Genomic DNA, 19521 nt, shown 5'->3' with positions numbered 1-19521 from the left:
TTGCTATTAAATAAAAGGCCATTTGAAGATTATGTCTAAGTAAATTTTTCTTTTCTCCTTTAGAGTGCGTCAGTTTATAGAAATGGTGAATGGTACAGATAGTGAAGTACGATGTTTGGGAGGCCGAAGTCCAAAGTCTCAAGACAGTTATCCTGTTAGTCCTCGACCTTTTAGTAGTCCAAGTATGAGCCCCAGCCATGGAATGAATATCCACAATTTAGCATCAGGCAAAGGAAGCACCGCACATTTTTCAGGTGAGATTTAACTTATGACATTATTTTTAGATTTTTCCTCTTTATAATCTTAAACCTTTTTCCTTTTGAAAATCTGTATATTTCCAGCTGGGCACGGTGGCTCACGCTTGTAATCCCAGCACTTTGGGAGGCCAGGGTGGGCGGATCACGAGGTCAGGAGTTCGAGACCAGCCTGGCCAACATGGTGATAACCCCATCTCTACTAAAAATACAAAAATCAGCTGGGCATGGTGGCAGGTGCCTGTAGTCCCAGCTACTCGGGAGGCTGAGGCAGGAGAATTGCTTGAATCCTGGAGGCAGAGGTTGCAGTGAGCTGAGATCACGTCACTGCACTCCAGCCTGGGTGACACAGGGACACTCCATTTGTCTCAGAAAATCTGTATATTTCCTTTGTAGCTGTTTTCAAATGTGTATACTTAAGATTTTTCTGGGTGAAAAATTGTAGGTTCAGATTGACATGTTCTCAGTACCAGGAAGTCACTTGAAGAACAGCTGTCTGAGAATAGGTTATTAGCAGACCTTCCTAAATGAAAGTCAGCATTCACAATGAGTAGTCACTGGAATTAAATTATTGATTTTTAATAGTGAAAAGGTAATTGTGTGTTTTAATAAAATATAAATTTAAAGGTGATGTGGCTGTGATACCTTATGCCACTGGTTACCACATCTAGCTGGGCTGCCCCTGCCTCCCTCCTCTCCCCCCACCCCCAACCTTTCCCAACCAAGCCTCTTGCAAAAGTCAGCTCTGCCTAGTTCGTTTTCTCCCATCCGTTTTTTGGCTCACCAGTCTTACTCTCTGTGACTTTGGGCCTTCTCTTAATTAAAATTCTCTCCTTTCTTGGCTTTTGTGACATCACTTCTACAGGTTTTTTTGGTTTTCTTTTTGTTTCTTTTTAAAGAGTTGGAGTCTCGCAATGTTTCTGATGCTGGTCTCAAACTCCTGGCCTCAAGCACTGCTCCTGCCTCAGCCTCCCAAAGTGCTGGGCTTACAGGTGTGAGCTACCGTGCCCAGCCACAGATTTATTTCTGATGCTTCTCAGTCTTCTGTTTGCGCATCTCTTTAATTCTGCATTTCCCAAGATGTTATCTTTGTACATTTAACATTCTTAAACAAGTCAGATAGTGTCTCCTTTCCTTTCATGAAGTAACATCATTGCTTTTTCTTATTTCAATTTATTCTCTTTTCTGCATTACTTCCTCTCAGTTTATTTACATCACCACTCTGTACAACAAGTGTGATTCCCATGTCTGTTCTTAGCCACTACTCCTCTTGAATATCACACAGTCACTTCAGGCTTGGATAAATTCTGAGCCTCAGTGTATTCATATGCAAAATGGGGATGATCATAATATTGCCATTTTAGGGGGATTTTGAGGATTAAATGAGATGTGTAATTAAGCCTTCAATAAATGTTAGGTGAGGTAATAATTGAGATCTCACAATTAAGTATTCTTAGTATCCTTTCAAAGAAGTTACCTGTTTACATCATCCATTGACTCTCCTACGTTCTAGAAGTCTTAATACAAAATCAACATGGAGACTTGTTTACAACCGTATTAGTAAATTAGTGTTTGTTTCTGTTTCTACGTGGTATCTTTTTCTTCAGGTTTTGAAAGTTGTAGTAATGGTGTAATATCAAATAAAGCACATCAATCGTATTGCCATAGTAATAAACACCAGTCGTCCAACTTGAATGTACCAGAACTGAACAGTATAAATATGTCAAGATCACAGCAAGTTAATAACTTCACCAGGTAAGTAATTTCACTGACTTTTGCACTAATATAAGCAACCTAGTTATAGGTGTAATCGTTGTAATAATTTTGAAAGAACTTGAATTATGTAACCCACAGAGGGGCTCTGGGAGTTCTTAAGCCCCAGAGAATAAAAGGGTAGGGAGTCAGTTCCCCAAAGCTTTTTAGTCTCCTACTATGCACATGAGCTCTTTCCTTAGTTTCTTCCTCTTCTCTACTACCCTCTTCCCTCTAGTAAAGTTATAAGGACAAATTCAGGGCTTCATGCATTGTCTTCCTGCCAGCCACAGAGCTATACAAATGGTCACATAAATGCCATTTGTTATGTTTTCACAGTAGTTAAGACACAGTAGCATATTTAACCTTGAACGGTGACATAAGATAAATTTACAACTAATTTTTTCTCTGTGTGTGAGTTTTTTTGGTGTAAATGTGTAGAATGTTTTCCAAGTTCAAAACTAACTTTTCAAATAATCTTTTTTGAAAGCCTGCCTTTAAGTAGCTTGCATATAGCAGATGGTTAAGTCATTTAGTAAACATTGGTGTGAGGATGGTTTTGAGGATTTGTTGGGCACCAAACATTCTGCTAGGTAGGGTGTCTGACTTTGAAGAGGTTTGAAAGATGATATCTCAGTCAGTGTACTATGACCCTTGATATACTCAGGTTTAATATTTATGAAACCTAAAAGTTCATGAAGTGACATTATTTGAATTAAATACTACTGTGCAGTAGCAAATTATTGTGAATTCACCCTGCCCACATCATCCAGGACTGGGTTAATTTAATATTGGTTTGGTCTATAACAAACCAGTTGGTTACATTGCATTTTCAGGAAATGGTCATCAGTGCCACATTTTCTTATTAAAGGAGAGAGAGCCTAACTTTTAGCATGGAATCTTAATGGAAATATGATTTTGCAGAAAGGAGTGTATGTAAAAAAAAATCTGTATTTGAAAATTGGGAGATTAATCTCAATTTCTGGGTTGTCTGTCACACATGACAAAAATTTACTGAAGTAATAGTGTGTGTGATTGATACAAGTTATAATGGAGAACCACAAAAGTGTATGAGAACAGCAGAAAAATCGTCTTTCACAGCAGAGATGATATATTGGAAAATATAAAATCAAAATATTATAGTTTAAAAATAGATGGAAATGTAAAAAGTTAAGTACTTCATCATGCTTTATAATGAATGCATTGGTACTTTATCATTGATCAAGGCTCTTGCCAATGTTTGAGGGTAAGATTGCAGTCAGTTTGTGAGTTTTTCTCTTGAATACTATCCCCACAGCAGGAAGTTGCTAAACAGATCTATTATTACCTGAGTTCAGGGAAGCAAGCTTGACGGAAGGGTCTGATGACACAACATCCTCCTTTGTCTGCAGTATAAAAGGGAAAGAAAGTAAACTTTGAACTGCCTTAAGCTATAAGTTATTTTGTAGTTGGTAATGGCTTTCCTTACTGTGAAGTAGGCAAAGATGGTATTAACTATTTAAACCATTTTACAGATGTAGAGCAGGATATCAGAAAAGTAAATGACTTTTTTTTTCTTAAGGTCAATTATTAGTAGCTAGTAAGTTGCAGAGCTGAGGCTGCGTTTCAGGATTTGACTTGCAAACTTGTGCTTTTTCCCTGATACCGCCCACCATCTGAAATGCTCTTCTTCCTACCCTCCCTCACCTCCAGTATAACTTCTGTCCAGGCTGAGAAAATTCAAGTTCAGATGTCAGTTCTTCCAGGATGTTTTCCTTGATTTACATCCCATCAAATATGTCATGTTTTGTGATTAACTTTCATCATACTACTGATCATAATTACTCTGTAATATAATAACTTAATTAGCTTTTTATAGGTTGTTTGCTACAGGAAGGCAGAGGCTGTTTCATAATATCCTTAGCACCTAACAGGGATCATACCTCAGAGGCTCTTAAATGTGTGTTAAATGAACGAGTTCCTTTCAAATACTAAACTGAGTTATCAAAAAAAAAAAAAAGTTTAGTATTTTTTAAAAGGCCACTGAAAGCTGTGATGGTAAGGATTTTCTTATTCTTAAAGTTTGGTTTTTCTTACCAATTTACGAAGTTTGTTAAGATTATAAACAAGCTTTCCTGGTTGAGAAGTCTGCTCTGGAGTCATAGGGCCATATCCCCCTTTTCCCTAGATCTCTTGTTTTTTTTTTTTACCTTAACAATTTTACTAACAGGAGTGTATGCATGCACACACACCCCCCCAAGGTGTTAGAATTTGTTACCTCTGGTGGTATTACGCATAGTGGTTTTTGCTCATCTGTATTTTTTTTCTACAAATGAATATATATTGCTTTTATAAGAGAAATGTCATTTTTATCTAAGCATTACCTAAAATTTCATCGAGTGTTTACTTCTAGATTGTATAATTATTACCTAGACCTTCATAGGATAAATCCTAGATATTTATTGTTGCTTATAAGAGTGCGGATGGTTCTGAAGGACATACATTGACAGCTTAAATATGTGCAAATATAGTTATTGGCAGATAGATATTCATTGAGTGGAATGAGTGAAAACTGGAAACTATCCAGGACATCAGTTTAAAAATTAAGATTCAGCAATACTTTAGCCAATAAGATAGCCTGTGAGAGAGAAACAGTGTCGTGTGGTGAAAAGGGATGAGAGAATGAAGCTCAGTCATTTTTTAAGTTATCAGTTACCCTTGAAAGAATGTATATTTTTAAGTAGTGAGGACAAATGCCAGAATGCTATTTAAAAACAGCCTCGGAGTGGATTGAGTATGAGGTCCGGAACGAGGTGAAGCGGGCTCCAGGAGTGAGATGTATTTGTTTTGAGAGTGAGGTTTTCCCCTTACATACTGGAGATCAGTGCTGGGCGTAGGGGGAGAGGGCTGGCTGGGGAGCTGGTGGGGCAGCAGTTGATTAACGAAGACGTATAGATCTGAATTTGAAAAATAATAGGATTGTGTGGAAGTATGATTTCTCTGTATTGATGTAAAGTCATAAAACCACTACATTTTAGCATATGTACTTTTTTTCCTCCCTTACCTCCAGGGGTACAAATTTGTTAAAAGTCAGCGACTTGTTTGGCTTTGAATACGTTCAAGATTTAACTAAATACCTTTTTTGCAGATTTCTGTTGCCTTATGAAGTTAGTTTATTTGTAGGATATGTAGTTCAGTAGTGATTTATTTTAAACTAAGCTGCAAGTATGATATTTCTAAAATTAGGTTTGTTTTTTCGTTTTCAGTAATGATGTAGACATGGAAACAGATCACTACTCCAATGGAGTTGGAGAAACTTCATCCAATGGTTTCCTAAATGGTAGCTCTAAACATGACCACGAAATGGAAGATTGTGACACCGAAATGGGTCTGCAGTGATATTTCTTACATTTTTAATAAAAAATGATGGCTACAAGGTTATGTTTTTACTTGTACTGATTCACAGCTGATGAGCATAAACCAGATTTAAAGATGTATGTGCTGTAGGACTTGACAGTAATGCATAGCACTTAAACTCTTGTTTGAGTGGGCTGCTAGAGAAAGTAGAGTTACCTTTCAGCTACAGGCAGTGTTTCTTGCTGAACTGCTTAGGCTCAGGTTTAGCGCTGTCACTAATGCAGCAGTACTGTCTTACTGGTGTTGAGCCTCTAGGCTATTTTACGTTGGAGATGATAAAACTTCTTATATTTATGTCAGTATAGTCAGTAAGGCCAAATGGTTAGATGATTTTACAAATTCTAATCAGTATTCCTTAAATGGGTTTAACTTAAACGTGTGTGACTATGCATAGTACTATCCCTGGTATATAGTAGGTGCTTAAGTATGACCTCCCTCAGCAAAAAAAAAAAACCCCACCACCAACAAAAAAATTATGTGGCTCCAAGACACATTAGCATGCATAATTTTATTTTGTAGACAACTTAAGTAGTAAATTGCCTGTCCCATCAGCAAACTATCCCATCAAATGGAGAGTGAAAATTTATTTGTTGGAATACATTTTTTCATTTATTTGTTGGAATTCCATGGCAATGTTAGATTTCTTATTATTTTGAGATTAAGCGGTATTACTAAAATTGTTTTTTAAAAAGAAATGCAGCTTTGTTTTACTCTTCAATATCAGCCACCTCAGTTTCTGAAGAGTAATTTAAGTACAGTGATAAAGAGCAGGAGTTCTAGAGCCAGATTACATAGATTTGATTTCTGCAACTGCCATTTACTAGCTGTGTGACCTTGGAAAAATTACTTAACTGCTCTGTGTCTCAGTTTCTTCATCTGTAAAATGGGTATAATAACGACCTCATAAGTTATTGTGAAAGTAAATGAATAATCCAAAAAGCTAATAGCACAAAGTGCTTGGGAAATATTAACCATCATCATCATCATTACCTTATTTTTAATGATTTATAAGTAATTTATACAGTTAAATTATTTTATCAATCAAGATATATAAAACTATTTTCTTAGCTGGGCATGGTGGCTCACGCCTGTAATCCCAGCACTTTGGGAGGCCGAGGTGGGCGGATCACAAGGTCAGGAGTTTGAGACCAGCCTGACCAATATGGTGAAACCCCATTTCTACTAAAAAATACAAAAATTAGCCAGGCATGATGGCGCATGCCTATAATCCCAGCTACTCAGGAGGCTGAGGCAGGAGAATTGCTTGAACCTGGGAGGCAGAGGTTCCAGTGAGCTGGGATCACACCACTGCACTCCAGCTTGGGTGACAGAGTGAGACTCCATCCAAAAAAAAAATTATTTTTTCAAAGTGGTATTTTTCTAAAAGTAGTGCATTTAATCTTTTCAGTTAGTATAATATGCTGTCTTCTGTATTTTTATTGTAGTCATTTAGCTTTTCTTAGCTTTCAGGAACATTTTATTACATCTCTACTACGTCAGTTAAGGCAGCCTGAGTGGCATTATTAACAGTTTTCCTTTTTTTTTTTTTAAATGTTGCTTAATGTAGTTTTAGGGACTTATACTTTTTCTAAAATTTTTTTCTGACATAAGTACCCTCTAACACTGAAAGGTTGTCCCCTCTCAACTGCATGCTGAATACTGGATCCTAGACTCTTGAGAGCTAAATAAAGTATATCTTTTAGCTGCAGTTTCATATTAAAAATGAATTTTTAACAATCTGCATATTTAGATGAAATATTAGGGAATAGTTACTAAATGTACAAAATGTTATAAGAAATGTATGTTCGTGTCCTCATTATACTCCATTCCATAAGTTAGTAAAATACTTGTCTGTTTTTCTTACAGAAGTTGATTCAAGTCAGTTGAGACGCCAGTTGTGTGGAGGAAGTCAGGCCGCCATAGAAAGAATGATCCACTTTGGACGAGAGCTGCAAGCAATGAGTGAACAGCTAAGGAGAGACTGTGGCAAGAACACTGCAAACAAAAAAATGTTGAAGGTGAATATATTTTTTCTTGAAAAATTATAAATATGTCAGAGGAACTAAAATGTAGTTTTGTGAAACACTGAGCAGTGTGCCAGAAATTCTTGTTAGGGAACTTGGACCTGACCTTCCCCCTGGCTCCTTGCCCATCTGAGAGTGGAAATGTTTGATGAAGTTAGGCAGTTCTGATCTACTGGAAAGAGCATTGGACTAAAGCAAAAAAAAAGAAAAAAAAGGATTAAATCCCAGTGCTAGTGCTTATCAACATTGTGTGTCCTCGTTAACTTAGTTTCTTATTTTTATTTTCTCAGCTGTAAAATCAGCAGTTACTAGGAGAAATGTGGGTGTGCAGATAAAACTATAGGTCTGAGATTTTATTTTAGTAAATATTGTTCAGGTTTATAGCATTTTGGATGTATAACACATGGTTCTCATTTTGATGGGAATTAGTGAAGAATTGGGTCACTTTTCATGGCCAGAATAGTTAAAATACATTTTAAAGTCTCTTCTGGACTGTTGTCCATGAGCTGATAGGATGGATACAATCTAATTCAGTAAAGTAGCCACAGTTTTGTGTACCAGTTGAGGGTGGAGGGGCTTTCTCCTAACTTAAGTCAGCATTGCAGTTGTAGAGATGTACAGCTCTTTAACAGTTGGTTCATTGTAAACATTTTCTTCTGAATATTTTGGAAGAAGACTGAAATTAAAGGGGAGATGAATGCAGTGGCCTTGAGACTGATGTTTGGGTATGGTAGGAAAGGGCAAGCAAAAGATTCCTGCCGCTGTTTCTTCCTGACCTGGACTGAAAGTTAGTACAGGTTGAGTATCCCTAGTCCGAAAATCTGAAATGCTCCAAAATCTGATACTTAGAGTGCCGACATGATACACAAGGATATGCTCATTGGAACATCTTGGACTTTTAGATGAGAGATGCTCAGTTAGTAAATGTTTTAACATTTGAAAAAATCTGAAATCTGAAACATAGCACAAGTGTAGGACATAACATGCTTGCCTGGCCTGGGATGCGTTATAGAGCACCTCAAGTTAAAGGCATGCAATCTTGTATTTTCCCTAGCTGAGATGGGAAGACAGGTGTATTTATCATACTTTGTACTTTATCTACTCCATAGTATAAAAACTGCTATTTCTAGTGGTTACCCTGAGCTATCAAAAAAGTTAAATTATTTTTATGTTAGATAAAAAATAATTGATAATTGAAACAAGTTTAATTTAGAAAGTCAAACCAAGGCCGGGCGCGGTGGCTCACACCTGTAATCCCAGCACTTTGGGAGGCTGAGGCAGGCGGATCATGAGTTCAAGAGATTGAGACCATCCTGCTAACATGGTGAAACCCCGTCTCTACTAAAAATACAAAAAAGTAGCTGGGCCTGGTGGCGGGCGCCTGTAGTCCCAGCTACTCAGGAGGCTGAGGCAGGAGAATGGCGTGAACCTGGGGGGCGGAGCTTGCAGTGAGCCAAAATCGCGCCACTGCACTCCAGCCTGTGCGACAGAGCAAGACTCTGTCTCAAAAAAAAAAAAAAAAAAGTCACATCAGACGTTAATATATCTGGAAAATGACTGTCCACATTTGCCTTAGAAGATTAAGATTTCCATGAAGTCAGACTGTCTTTTAACTCCTCTTTTTCATTTTCATTTATTTTTTATTTTTAAACTTTGTAGAGATGAGGTCTCACTGTGTTGTCAAGGCTGGTCTTGAACTCTGGGACCCAAGCAATCCTCCTGCCTTGACCTCTGAAAGTGCTGGGATGATAGGCAGCCACCGTCCCCAGTTTAACTTTTCCCCTTTTAAATATTTATCTTAATGATTATGCCTCCAATGTGTAGCACCAACGTAGTCAATCTATGTTTATTAAATTGAAGTAGAATTCATTTGAAGAGTATAATAGATTTTTCCACATTGGGGATTTTCATTACTATGCAACTTGGTAGAACTTTTTCTGGTACTAGGAGTGCTAAGAAGAAACTTAACATTTAGGCTCTTTATTAAGGTATTTTAGGTGTCTAAAATTATCCTTTTGGAAACTGAGTACTTCTTTGGTAGGTACTAAGGATGTATTAGGGCAGTTGTTTTCAACATACTTGGTGTCTGAATCCTTTAAAAATTATTAAGGGGCCGGGCACGGTGGCTCACGCCTGTAATCCCAGCAGTTTGGGAGGCCGAGGCTGGTGGATCACCTGAGGTCGGGAGTTTGAGACCAGCCTGACCAACGTGGAGAGACCCCTTCTCTACTAAAAACACAAAAAATTAGCCGGGCGTGGTGGCGCATGCCTGTAATCCCAGCTACTCAGGAGGCTGAGGCAGGAGAATCACTTGAACCCAGGAGTTCAGGTTCAGCCTGTGCAACATAGTGAGACCTTGCCTCTTAAAAAAAAAAAAAAAGAAAAATGAGAAGAGTGGCATTGCTTTGTATTTTTTTGTAATATATAAAATATATTATATATATATTACCTTTATATAAACCTTGGTTTAATAGGTGAGCTGTATTCGCATACAGACCAGACTGCCTTTAGTCTGTTGTGATCTCACATGTCATGTGCCTCTGGAAAATTCCACTATATAGTCAGAGGAAATGAAAGAGAAAAGGGCAAGGAACATCTTAGTACTATTATACAAATAATTTTGACTTCACAGATCCCCTGAAAGGTTTTTGGACCCAGGTGTCCCTGAATCATACTTTGAGTACTGTTGTTTTAGGGCATATTTGGAAATAAAGAATTTTTTTTTTTTTTTTAAGAATTCTTAAGACTTTTTTTACACTAGGTCATCTGACTTGGTTTTCTTGTTAAAACTTTATGCTAATTGAGCAGGATGAAATACCTTTGAAAATTTAAGATTATACTCCATTAGCTTACTTTGTGTTTGACTCTTATTTACATGAAGCTCAGAAGATGGCATTATATGGCCAATTCTCAAAGATATTCCTTGGTTATATACTGAATTGTGTGAAGATGTATCATCTTCATTTAAAGAGTATAGATGTCTTTGATTTTGCACCTCTAACTTCTAAGCAAATGCCAGCTACTTTCAGAGACTTTCTTAATACTCTGAGCTGCTTCCATCTCATTTCCCAAACTTATCTTGATCTAGATAGGGATAAGGTGAGTAACTGACCCATCTTATATATAAGTAGCCAAAGAACAAGGCCGGATGATTTGAGGGCAACATGAAGAGAAAACAGGTTTAGAAATCATTCCACTTCTTTTTGTCACTTCAGTTCACTTGTAATTGTAGCATTTTTTAAAATTGTAGCATTGTTTTTAGGTTTGCATAAACTTTGAGTCATGTGACTCAGAAGTTCATGCAAATCCACACACACACACACACACACACACACAACACGAGAGAGAGAGACAGACAGAGACATGAGAGAGAGAGATTGAGAGATTTGATTAATGTTGAAGGTCAGGTGGCACACTGTTTCTCTTGACCTTTTTCCTTTTAGTTTTTTCAAAGTCTTCTTTCCTCTTTTCCTGTTGTCTTTGTTCCTTATCTGCCTATGTCTTCCAGTGGCTCCCAAAAGAACTCTTGAATTGTTTGTTGAGCAGCTGTTTATTGAATTTTTGCAGTGTGGAGAGGCATTGTTGTAGGGACTGTGGAAAGTCCAGTATGAATGAACAGCCCCAGCCTGCAAGGACCCTTTAGTAACTGAAGTAGCAATAGAACCATTTAGAGTCACCCTATTTAGAAACTGCTCCAGATTCTAAACCAAATATGAGTACAATTTGAAAATCCTACCTAAATGATGTCACATTTCCCTCAGAAGTTATTCCACTGAGGTAATGTTTTTTGCTTTCAAATAACCCATAATGCTACATATTTCAGGTATTTTCAGTTTTGTGCCTTAACTCCCATGTGCATGTATCTTAACTAGCTAATAACTGTAGTGACACTATTTTGTATTCTGTTTTGTCATAAGAATTTATTTCCTCCCAGTTTCTATGCATTATTTCCAATTATTTTTAAATGGCTCACAAGGCTGGGTGTGGTGGCCCACATCTGTAATCCCAACACTTTGGGAGGTTGAGGCAGGAGGATTGCTTGAGCCCAGAAGTTCGAGGCTGCAGTGAGCTGTGATTGCACCACTGCACTGCAGCCTGGGTGACATAGCAAGACCCTGTCCCAAAAAAACAAAAAGGCCCAATGATATTTTATTGTTGCTGTATAGGTTTCTTTCAACATTGCTCTGTTGTTGGATTTTTCCATTTGCTTTTATGTCAGATGCTTTAGTGAAATCTTTATACATGTATCTTTGTTTCTTAAAATTGTTCCACTGAGATAAAGTTCTAGAAGTAGAATTGAGTCAAAGAATATGAACATTATTGTGGCTCTCACTGCATGTTGCTATACTGGTTTTCAGAAACCCTTTACCAACTTTTACCAGCAGTAATGAAGGAATGTACCAATGGCACTACTACATTAATGCTACTTTAGCGGGTTTAACATATGTTAGTATCTTAAAATTGCTTATTTGCATTTCTTTGGTTATCATCACCAGTTAACTTTTACAGCAGGCTTTAAACCATTAGTATTGTTTTGCCAGTTTCATTCATTTTCCTTTGTGAAGAAAGAATAAAGTCCTAGATGTTTACGACTGGGAGTTTGATGGTATAAACCATTTTTTATTTTTAAGGCTGTGTTAGTTTTGTTGCTTACAGCTTCACTCTACTTCCAAGCCATGTTTTATAGTGTTTTTGTGCGATCCTTCTAAAATTAAGTCTAATCCATATTGGTTTCCTTCATTTAAAACCTTATTTCCTTATTGGAAAAACTTCAAGCTTTTTAGTATGGTTTTTGGGGTATTTTAGCATCTAACCCCTACCCATGTTTCCAGCCATACTTTTTTCTCCTTTCTCTCAGCCTCAGTTTGCATGTATTAAGTCAATAGTAATGTACTGTGTGTTATTTATTTACATGTAAGCCTTCCCTTGAAGCAGTGACTAGGTCCTGGTCATCACTGTATCCTCAATATCTGACAGCTGTATGTTGAACTGTACTGAAAATGAAATACCAGAGAAAAATTTTAGACGTTTTTTCTTCTTAACATTTAGATTGGTAACTAAAAGAATCTGCATCTTACTATTCACTGCCTCAGTTTGCTTCTCTAGATGATAGACATGATAACAACCTTAGATGATTATTGTAAGGATTAAATAGATGATCCATATTAGTGCCTAAAACACTTCTTCACACAGTGTTAGTGCACAATACGTTGTTGTCATTTTAAAGAACTTTTTCTCTGAGTTTTTAAACACTACAATGTAGTAGTATTTTTTTTTTCCTTTAAGTTCCAGGGTACATGTGCAGGTTTGTTACATAGGTAAACGTGTGCCATGGTGGTTTGCTGCACTAGACAGTGTAGTCTTAATTTAAGATTTGGGAGTGCGACATTTCACATTTTCGGTGGTGTGTTAGGATGTAGGCTATGAATATAGTTTTGTACTTGAAGTTTACCAAGTATTCCTTGGAAAAATTGTTCAGTATTTCTTTTTAAATTTATCTCTACTATGGGTATGGTACCCTCATCAGATGGTTGTGGGGTAAATTAAGTCTTGAGCAAAGCTCAGTGCTTAAAAATAACGTGATTTTTTTTTTTTTTTTTGGAGATGGAGTCTCTCTCTGTCTGTCGTCCATGCTGGAGTGCAGTGGCGTGATCTTGGCTCACTGCAGCCTCCGCCTCCTGGGTTCAAGTGATTCTCCTGCCTCAGCCTCCTGAGTAGCTGAGATTAGAGGCATGTGTCACCATGCCCGACTAATTTTTGTATTTTTAGTAGAGATGGGGTTTCACCATGTTGGCTAGGTTGGTCTTGAACTCCTGGCCTCAAATGATCCGCCTGCCTCTGCTTCCCAAAGTGCTGGGATTACAGGTGTGAGCCACCACACCCGGCCAAAAACAAAATAATGTGTTTGATTTGAGTTAGCTTTACAGGATAAAGGGTCATATATTCTTTCCATGGGTTGGGAAGTGTGGGTTGGGTTAGGGGCGGGAAGTAGAACCAAGTAGCTTTGTGGGATGCATAAAACATCTTCATTGCTGGAAGAAGCAGGTCTTGCTCTCAACAGGCATATGAATTATCTTCCTGTACCAAGCACCTGCGTAGCTTCAGGGGATTCAAAATAGTATAGTAAATAATTTTTATCTTCAAAGAACTTTTATTGTAATTGGAGGAGAAAACTACCCAGAATGAAATATTCAGCAATATAAAACAATGGAGGAGCCATGTGTGTTTGCGTAGAGGCATGTGTATTCCATGCCTTGTGGTCTCAGACTGACTTCACAGCATTTCTTCATGGGTTATTCTTCTTTAAATCCACAATATTAGAGGCTTATTTGGATGAGAAAGGGCAAGAGTACAGTTAATCAGAAGCCTCTCCCCCACCTCTGCTTTCATAACACTAGTAAGATAACTAGAGAAATGATGGAAAATGGGTGTGGAATCTGGTTTTTTGAGCAGCTGAACCTAGGAGATGGTGCTCTTTAGGAATTTCAGTAGTCAGTATTTTCAAAGTGTTGTGTTCCTGAACTCACAAATTGACAGTTTCTGCAGCAACTCTCCATGTCTGCCTTCCAAATTGGTAAGAGTGTTCTGAATTTCTCTATTTTTATATTTGTATAATATTGCTCTGGATTAGGGTATTGACTTTTGGCATAATAAGAAGACGTCATTTATTGAAAGATTAGAATGAACTGATACTGCTAATTTCATTTAGTCCTCATACAAATCTAGGAAATAGGGCCTCTTATAGTCCCCATTATGCAGTAATGAAACTGGCACTTAGATTGTCAATTGCCAAAGGCTACACGGCCAGTTAGTGGTGGAGCTTGGACTTGAAGCCAGTATCTGAAACCACCGTTAGTATGTGCCTCCCATAGAAAGAAGACAAAAAATATAAAGTAGTTGTTTGAAAAGAAGACGACTGTCAGTCATTTTAAGTTTTGAAGAGGTGTGGCTTGAGAGTAGTTGGAAATACTGAATGCATAAACAGGTCCTGAAGGGCAGCCTGTTTAATTTTTTCATAACTGAATTTGAGAAGATGACATCCCAGTGAGATGTGTCCAGTTCCTAAATCTGTTGAAAAAAGGAGATGCAGACAGGCCCTGTCCTTTGACTGTCACATTCATATCAGTAGTAATAAAGTGTGAAGTAAAACATCTGAATGTTTTGCCTTCCGCTCTCCCTACACCAGTACTAGTTCATTCCTTTGAAATTTTTTTTTTCCTGTTTTGTGTTTAGGGATGGGAGGAAGTTGAATGAGAATGGCTGTCCACAGGAAAAATGAAAATAGGCTTTGCTGCATAATTTAATGTTCAAAAATGTAGAGCGTCCCAGTGCTAGGAGTAAATGGGTTTAAAGTTTACATTAGTCTGTGCCTGGAAGCCATATTTTACCTCTCAACTTGGAAACATTTGTGAGCATAATAGTTGAACTATTTGAATTAAAACCAAATCGATGTGTTTTCAACAGGATGCATTCAGTTTACTAGCATATTCAGATCCCTGGAACAGCCCAGTTGGAAATCAGCTTGACCCGATTCAGAGAGAACCTGTGTGCTCAGCTCTTAACAGTGCAATATTAGGTAAGTAAAGCCAAATAAGGCACAATTTCAATTAGATTCTCTGAAAATTTAAGAGAGGGTGTTTGTACTGGCATTTACACTTCGGTAAAATCATCAGGAAAATGTTTTCTATATTTTTAAAATATAAAAATACCTAAAATATAGAAACCCCCCCTCCTTTAATTCCAGATTCAAATGGATTTAAATAGAATAAAAACAGTAAGATGGGGTACAACTTGGGATGTTTGGGAAATAGAAGTTTTCGTGTGCATGTATGTAAGCATTTCTGGTAGCCCCGAATGTCTGCTTCTCTCATTAGAATGAGAGATTTGGTGGTCCTTGTGTATAATTCAAAATACTACCCTACCAGAGACATTCCTTACAGCCCTCTTTAGTGAAAGGCATTTTCTGCCACTGATTTCTAGGCTAGGAATTAGGTGGCATTCTCTAGTTTGGCTGCTGTAGAAGGAATCGGAGAACGTTAAGAACATAGATTAATAATTGTCACAAGAGTTAGGCTAGAAGGGAATGGTACATTTGAAGAAAAGAGGTCAAGAAAGGTTTTGATGGAGAGAATGAGAATGGAAGTAAGGGAGTGAAGAGCTTGAATATCAGAGAAGCTCAAACTGATCCAGTAGAGGGCAGGATTCCTAGCTGGTGCTCCCCTGTTACCTGGTTCCCCACCATTTTGCTTGAGCTATTTGCAATGGGTAGCAGCAGCCTAAGCCACTGGTATCACAGCTCCCACCATGCTTATGAATATGGGCACAAGGGGCTTCCTGGTGACTTGTGAGTACCCGGCAGGACCAAGCCTTGATGTCACATTCTATTTGCATTTATATTAGCCAGATTCAACTACATGCCCTTACCCAATAAAAAGGGTGGGTGAGGAAGAGAAAAGCAATTTAAAAGGTGAGGCTTAGCCAGGGGTGAGCATGAAGTGCAAAACGCTAATTCGATGTTCGTTTGGTTGCCATTCCTATGAGCAACTCACTGTAGCGTGTATGATTATAGTATTTATATACTGAACAAGTACTTTTTATATGAATTGTGTAACTGCACATATTGTGCATTTCTATATAAATGTGATAGGGTCGATTGTTTACATAAAACAAGTTTGAGTTTTGGGCAGTTCTCATCAAAGGTAATTTATATAAAGAGTGAGTTTTCATTTCACTTCAGAGTCTAATTCCCAGGTAATTGGGACTCCAGTCTAGTTTAGAAGTCTGTGCTGTGCTGTTTGGCCCTGCAAGGTTCAGGGACTTTTAGTCACATATTTCAAACTAGTTTAGGAAGATGAGGGCAGTGCCACAAAAAGTAGATTAAAGAGTAGTTTAGATAGGGAGACTTGCAATGAGGGCCAGGACTCTTACAGCAAGAATGTAAAGGAAGCAATGAAAAGCATTCATATTTAAGCCTCAGTCTGTTTCTTTGCCCTTAGAAAATTTATTAATTTGTTAAGGACCAATACTGAAGTTTGGGAATAGGAGTAGTGTCCTCAGTGTTGTAGTTCTCCGGAATTTAGGATTTGTATATAAATGTGAATTTTCTTTGGTTAATGTGTTATATTTTCATTGGTTCTACAAAATTCATTTAGCTCCGTTGGTAAAAGTAACTTAGTAATAATGCTGGAATTGTAAGGAAAATTATGGTTTACTATAAATGTCTTTTTGAAGTTATATTGTAGGTAATCATTAAGACCTAATTATTAGATGATACTAATCTTTAAAGTGACCAGTTTTTTTACAATTTAGTTTCTTGAGTTCTTCAAGGGAATTTAATTGTTGAGCACCATTATCTATAGACACATATACTCTTACATATTGTGCTATATTATGTAGATTCAGCCATAAATAGTGCTTAATCTTATTAATATAAATGTATGCGATTCCTGTAAAATTAATGACACAATTATTAAATTGCTATAGATGGGCATGTATATGTTTATAAATACCATGCTATATTATGTAGGTCCATCTATATAGTGTTATGAAAATTTCATACATCCAAAAAAGTTAAAGATGCATCGCCAGATGCTTCCTTTGGCCAAAATAAAATTAAAAAAATATTCCCTGTAGATGTTTGTCTTTGAGCACGGTCTTCCCTGTGAACCCTCAAGACACCATACTCTCTCATCAATCTATGTGCCTTTTTTGCACACTTTTATTCTTAATCCTGTTTTTGTTTTCTCTTCTACCTTTAAGTCCTGAATTTGCTTCTTTCTGATATTGTGCTTTTTCCCTTTTGGAAATTTCCTCTTCTTTCTCCCACCATCAAATTGCATCCTCTGAACCAAGAGTGGAGTTAAACCATATGAAGCCTTCCTAGCCATGTGTCAACTGTTTTTGCCCTTTGTTGTCAACTGTGCCTATAAAGAACTGATTAGTAATTTTACTGATGAGTTTGGACATTGCCTTCTCATAAAGAGAAATTACCAGCTTCTGAGTCTGGCCACTTTTACCATTAGTTCATTTTTTTCCATCTCTGGCAAGGAACAAATTTTGTTAATTATTGCATTTGTACTACAAATGTCTGACAAAGAAACTTATGATATGCAGGACCCTGAAAACTTATTGGCATTTTTTTAAATGTCTGAACTGTCCACTGTAAATTAGCACCTCCAAAACTGCGGGGTGGCTCTGCTGTATGTTCTCTCACTGTCACCACCACCACTTACTCCCCACCAGCCCAAATAACATCACCTATATATGCCTTGGAGATGGCTAGGCAGCCTGTTTGGTCCTATCCACAGAGGTGGAAGAACCCATCAGTGGAAACTTGTAATGAAAACCTGGTGCCTTTTTTAGTTTTAGTTAGTATCAACTGACTTTGATCAACCAGAAGGGAAATAATTCCTTACTCTCCACTCCAAATATCAGATAAAAAGTTGTACCTTTCCCATCATAGTTAATATGGAAGTATTTTAGTATCTGATACTTTAAAAGTCTGATTCTGCTAGAGTTTATCTTATAGTTGAATACACAATACCCACACTACCTTGTCAGAATAGTATGTCCAAGCCATCTGTCTTTTGCTTAGAAACCTTCATTTGCTGATATTTCAGAGTGGTATGGGAGTGGTAGTTTTTAAAGTCATGCAGTATTCTCCTGATTGAAATGTTTTTTAAAATGTCTTGCTAATTGCTGTTCTCATTTTTAAATTATTTTTCCTCAGAAACCCACAATCTGCCAAAGCAACCTCCACTTGCCCTAGCAATGGGACAGGCCACACAATGTCTAGGACTGATGGCTCGATCAGGAATTGGATCCTGCGCATTTGCCACAGTGGAAGACTACCTACATTAGCTATGCATTTCAAGAGCTCACACTTATATTGTGGCATATAGTCAACATGGAAGTAGACCAGCTCTGCTGATTTGAAATTTAGATTTTTTAAATTATGTACTGGGGACAGGTTTTTGTCGCTTTACATTGCTTCCTAGTTTACAGCATGATGCAAATGATTTTCTAACTTAGTGTTAGGAGAAATTATTTTCCATCTTTAACCTCTTAGTTGTCTAAGAGTTAAATATTACTGAATTTCAGACGTTCAAATTGATCATCACAAATCCTTTAAAACAATTACCTAAAAGAAACCAAAAATCCTGCCTTCTTTGTGGGGGAGGGGGGAGAGAGGGGAAGGAAATGGAACAAGTTGTGTTTGTGTTAGCATGTGGGTGATGTAAACTTCAAATTGGGAGATGTTCCAACCCCCACTCCCATATAAGCATTCAATCAGTGTAACTTGCAAAATGCATAAACATCCGACAGTTTGAATTTATAGTGTTGATGGAAGAAATCATTTTTAATGTGTACTGTAAAACTTGAAATACTCAGGAGCTGAGTGAATATGTTTGTTGCTACTTACAATCCCGACCTGTTAGTCCCAGTAGTTTTGTTTTAACATGGTCTTTTTCAACTTTGTTTCCTGTTTAACTACAGATGACTTCTGTTGTAGACTCACAAGTTTAACTGTTGTATTATAACAGTATTACATGTCAACGGTGTGGTTATGACCTTTATTTATATAAAAACCAAATATTTAGTCAATTTACCGTGTCTTAATTTAATCTTTGTACACCTTCCATTTTTAAGTGCTTAAATGAGTACTATATTGCAATAAAATGTAGTGATATAATTAACCAGCCATTAAAAATTTACTTCTACAGATACAGTGTCAATTGAGTTTATATATTAATTAGGTACTTGCATACTTTTTATGATTACTATGAAAATTAGAGCAATTAAAATTAATGGTTTCTACAATTAATCTGAGTTCTACAACCTAAAATTGCCTTCAGTTTACTGGCATCCCTGGATTAGGGTTAGACCTGATATTGTGGGCGACACAGAAAGGCAACAGGAAATTAACTTCATTATTTTCATATTCATAATATGGCATATGAGACTCACCAGGCAAGCAAATCCCCAGACTGGTTAAAAGTAAAAATTTAAAAGCTGTTTGTTAGCTGTATTTTGTACACTGAATCTTTAATAGCAAATTGTCTACAGGCTGCAGTTAGAGACTTTTCTGGAATATC

At 37.2% G+C, this 19521-nt stretch overlaps 1 protein-coding gene across 2 annotated transcripts in view; it reads left to right on the top strand.

Moving 5' to 3' along the window:
- The window catches only part of RANBP9 (RAN binding protein 9), a 90812-nt gene extending 71662 nt beyond the window's left edge, over positions 1 to 19150 (top strand). The window contains exons 9-14 of one of the 2 annotated variants that reach the window (XM_031011867.2): positions 64 to 254; positions 1862 to 2009; positions 5252 to 5373; positions 7269 to 7420; positions 14891 to 15002; positions 18156 to 19150. In XM_031011867.2, the coding sequence (XP_030867727.1) occupies positions 64 to 254; positions 1862 to 2009; positions 5252 to 5373; positions 7269 to 7420; positions 14891 to 15002; positions 18156 to 18286 (856 nt within the window). In that variant the 3' untranslated portion in view covers positions 18287 to 19150. The remainder of the gene's footprint in view (positions 1 to 63; positions 255 to 1861; positions 2010 to 5251; positions 5374 to 7268; positions 7421 to 14890; positions 15003 to 18155) is intronic. The other variant, XM_055390653.2, reaches the window with a different exon arrangement.
- The last annotated feature ends 371 nt before the right edge of the window (positions 19151 to 19521 follow it).

This window comes from Gorilla gorilla, chromosome 5, assembly GCF_029281585.2.
Source record: "Gorilla gorilla gorilla isolate KB3781 chromosome 5, NHGRI_mGorGor1-v2.1_pri, whole genome shotgun sequence".
Lineage (NCBI taxonomy): Eukaryota > Metazoa > Chordata > Mammalia > Primates > Hominidae > Gorilla > Gorilla gorilla.
Note: the sequence above shows the minus strand (reverse complement) of the source record. Positions and strands in the feature narration are given on the sequence as shown.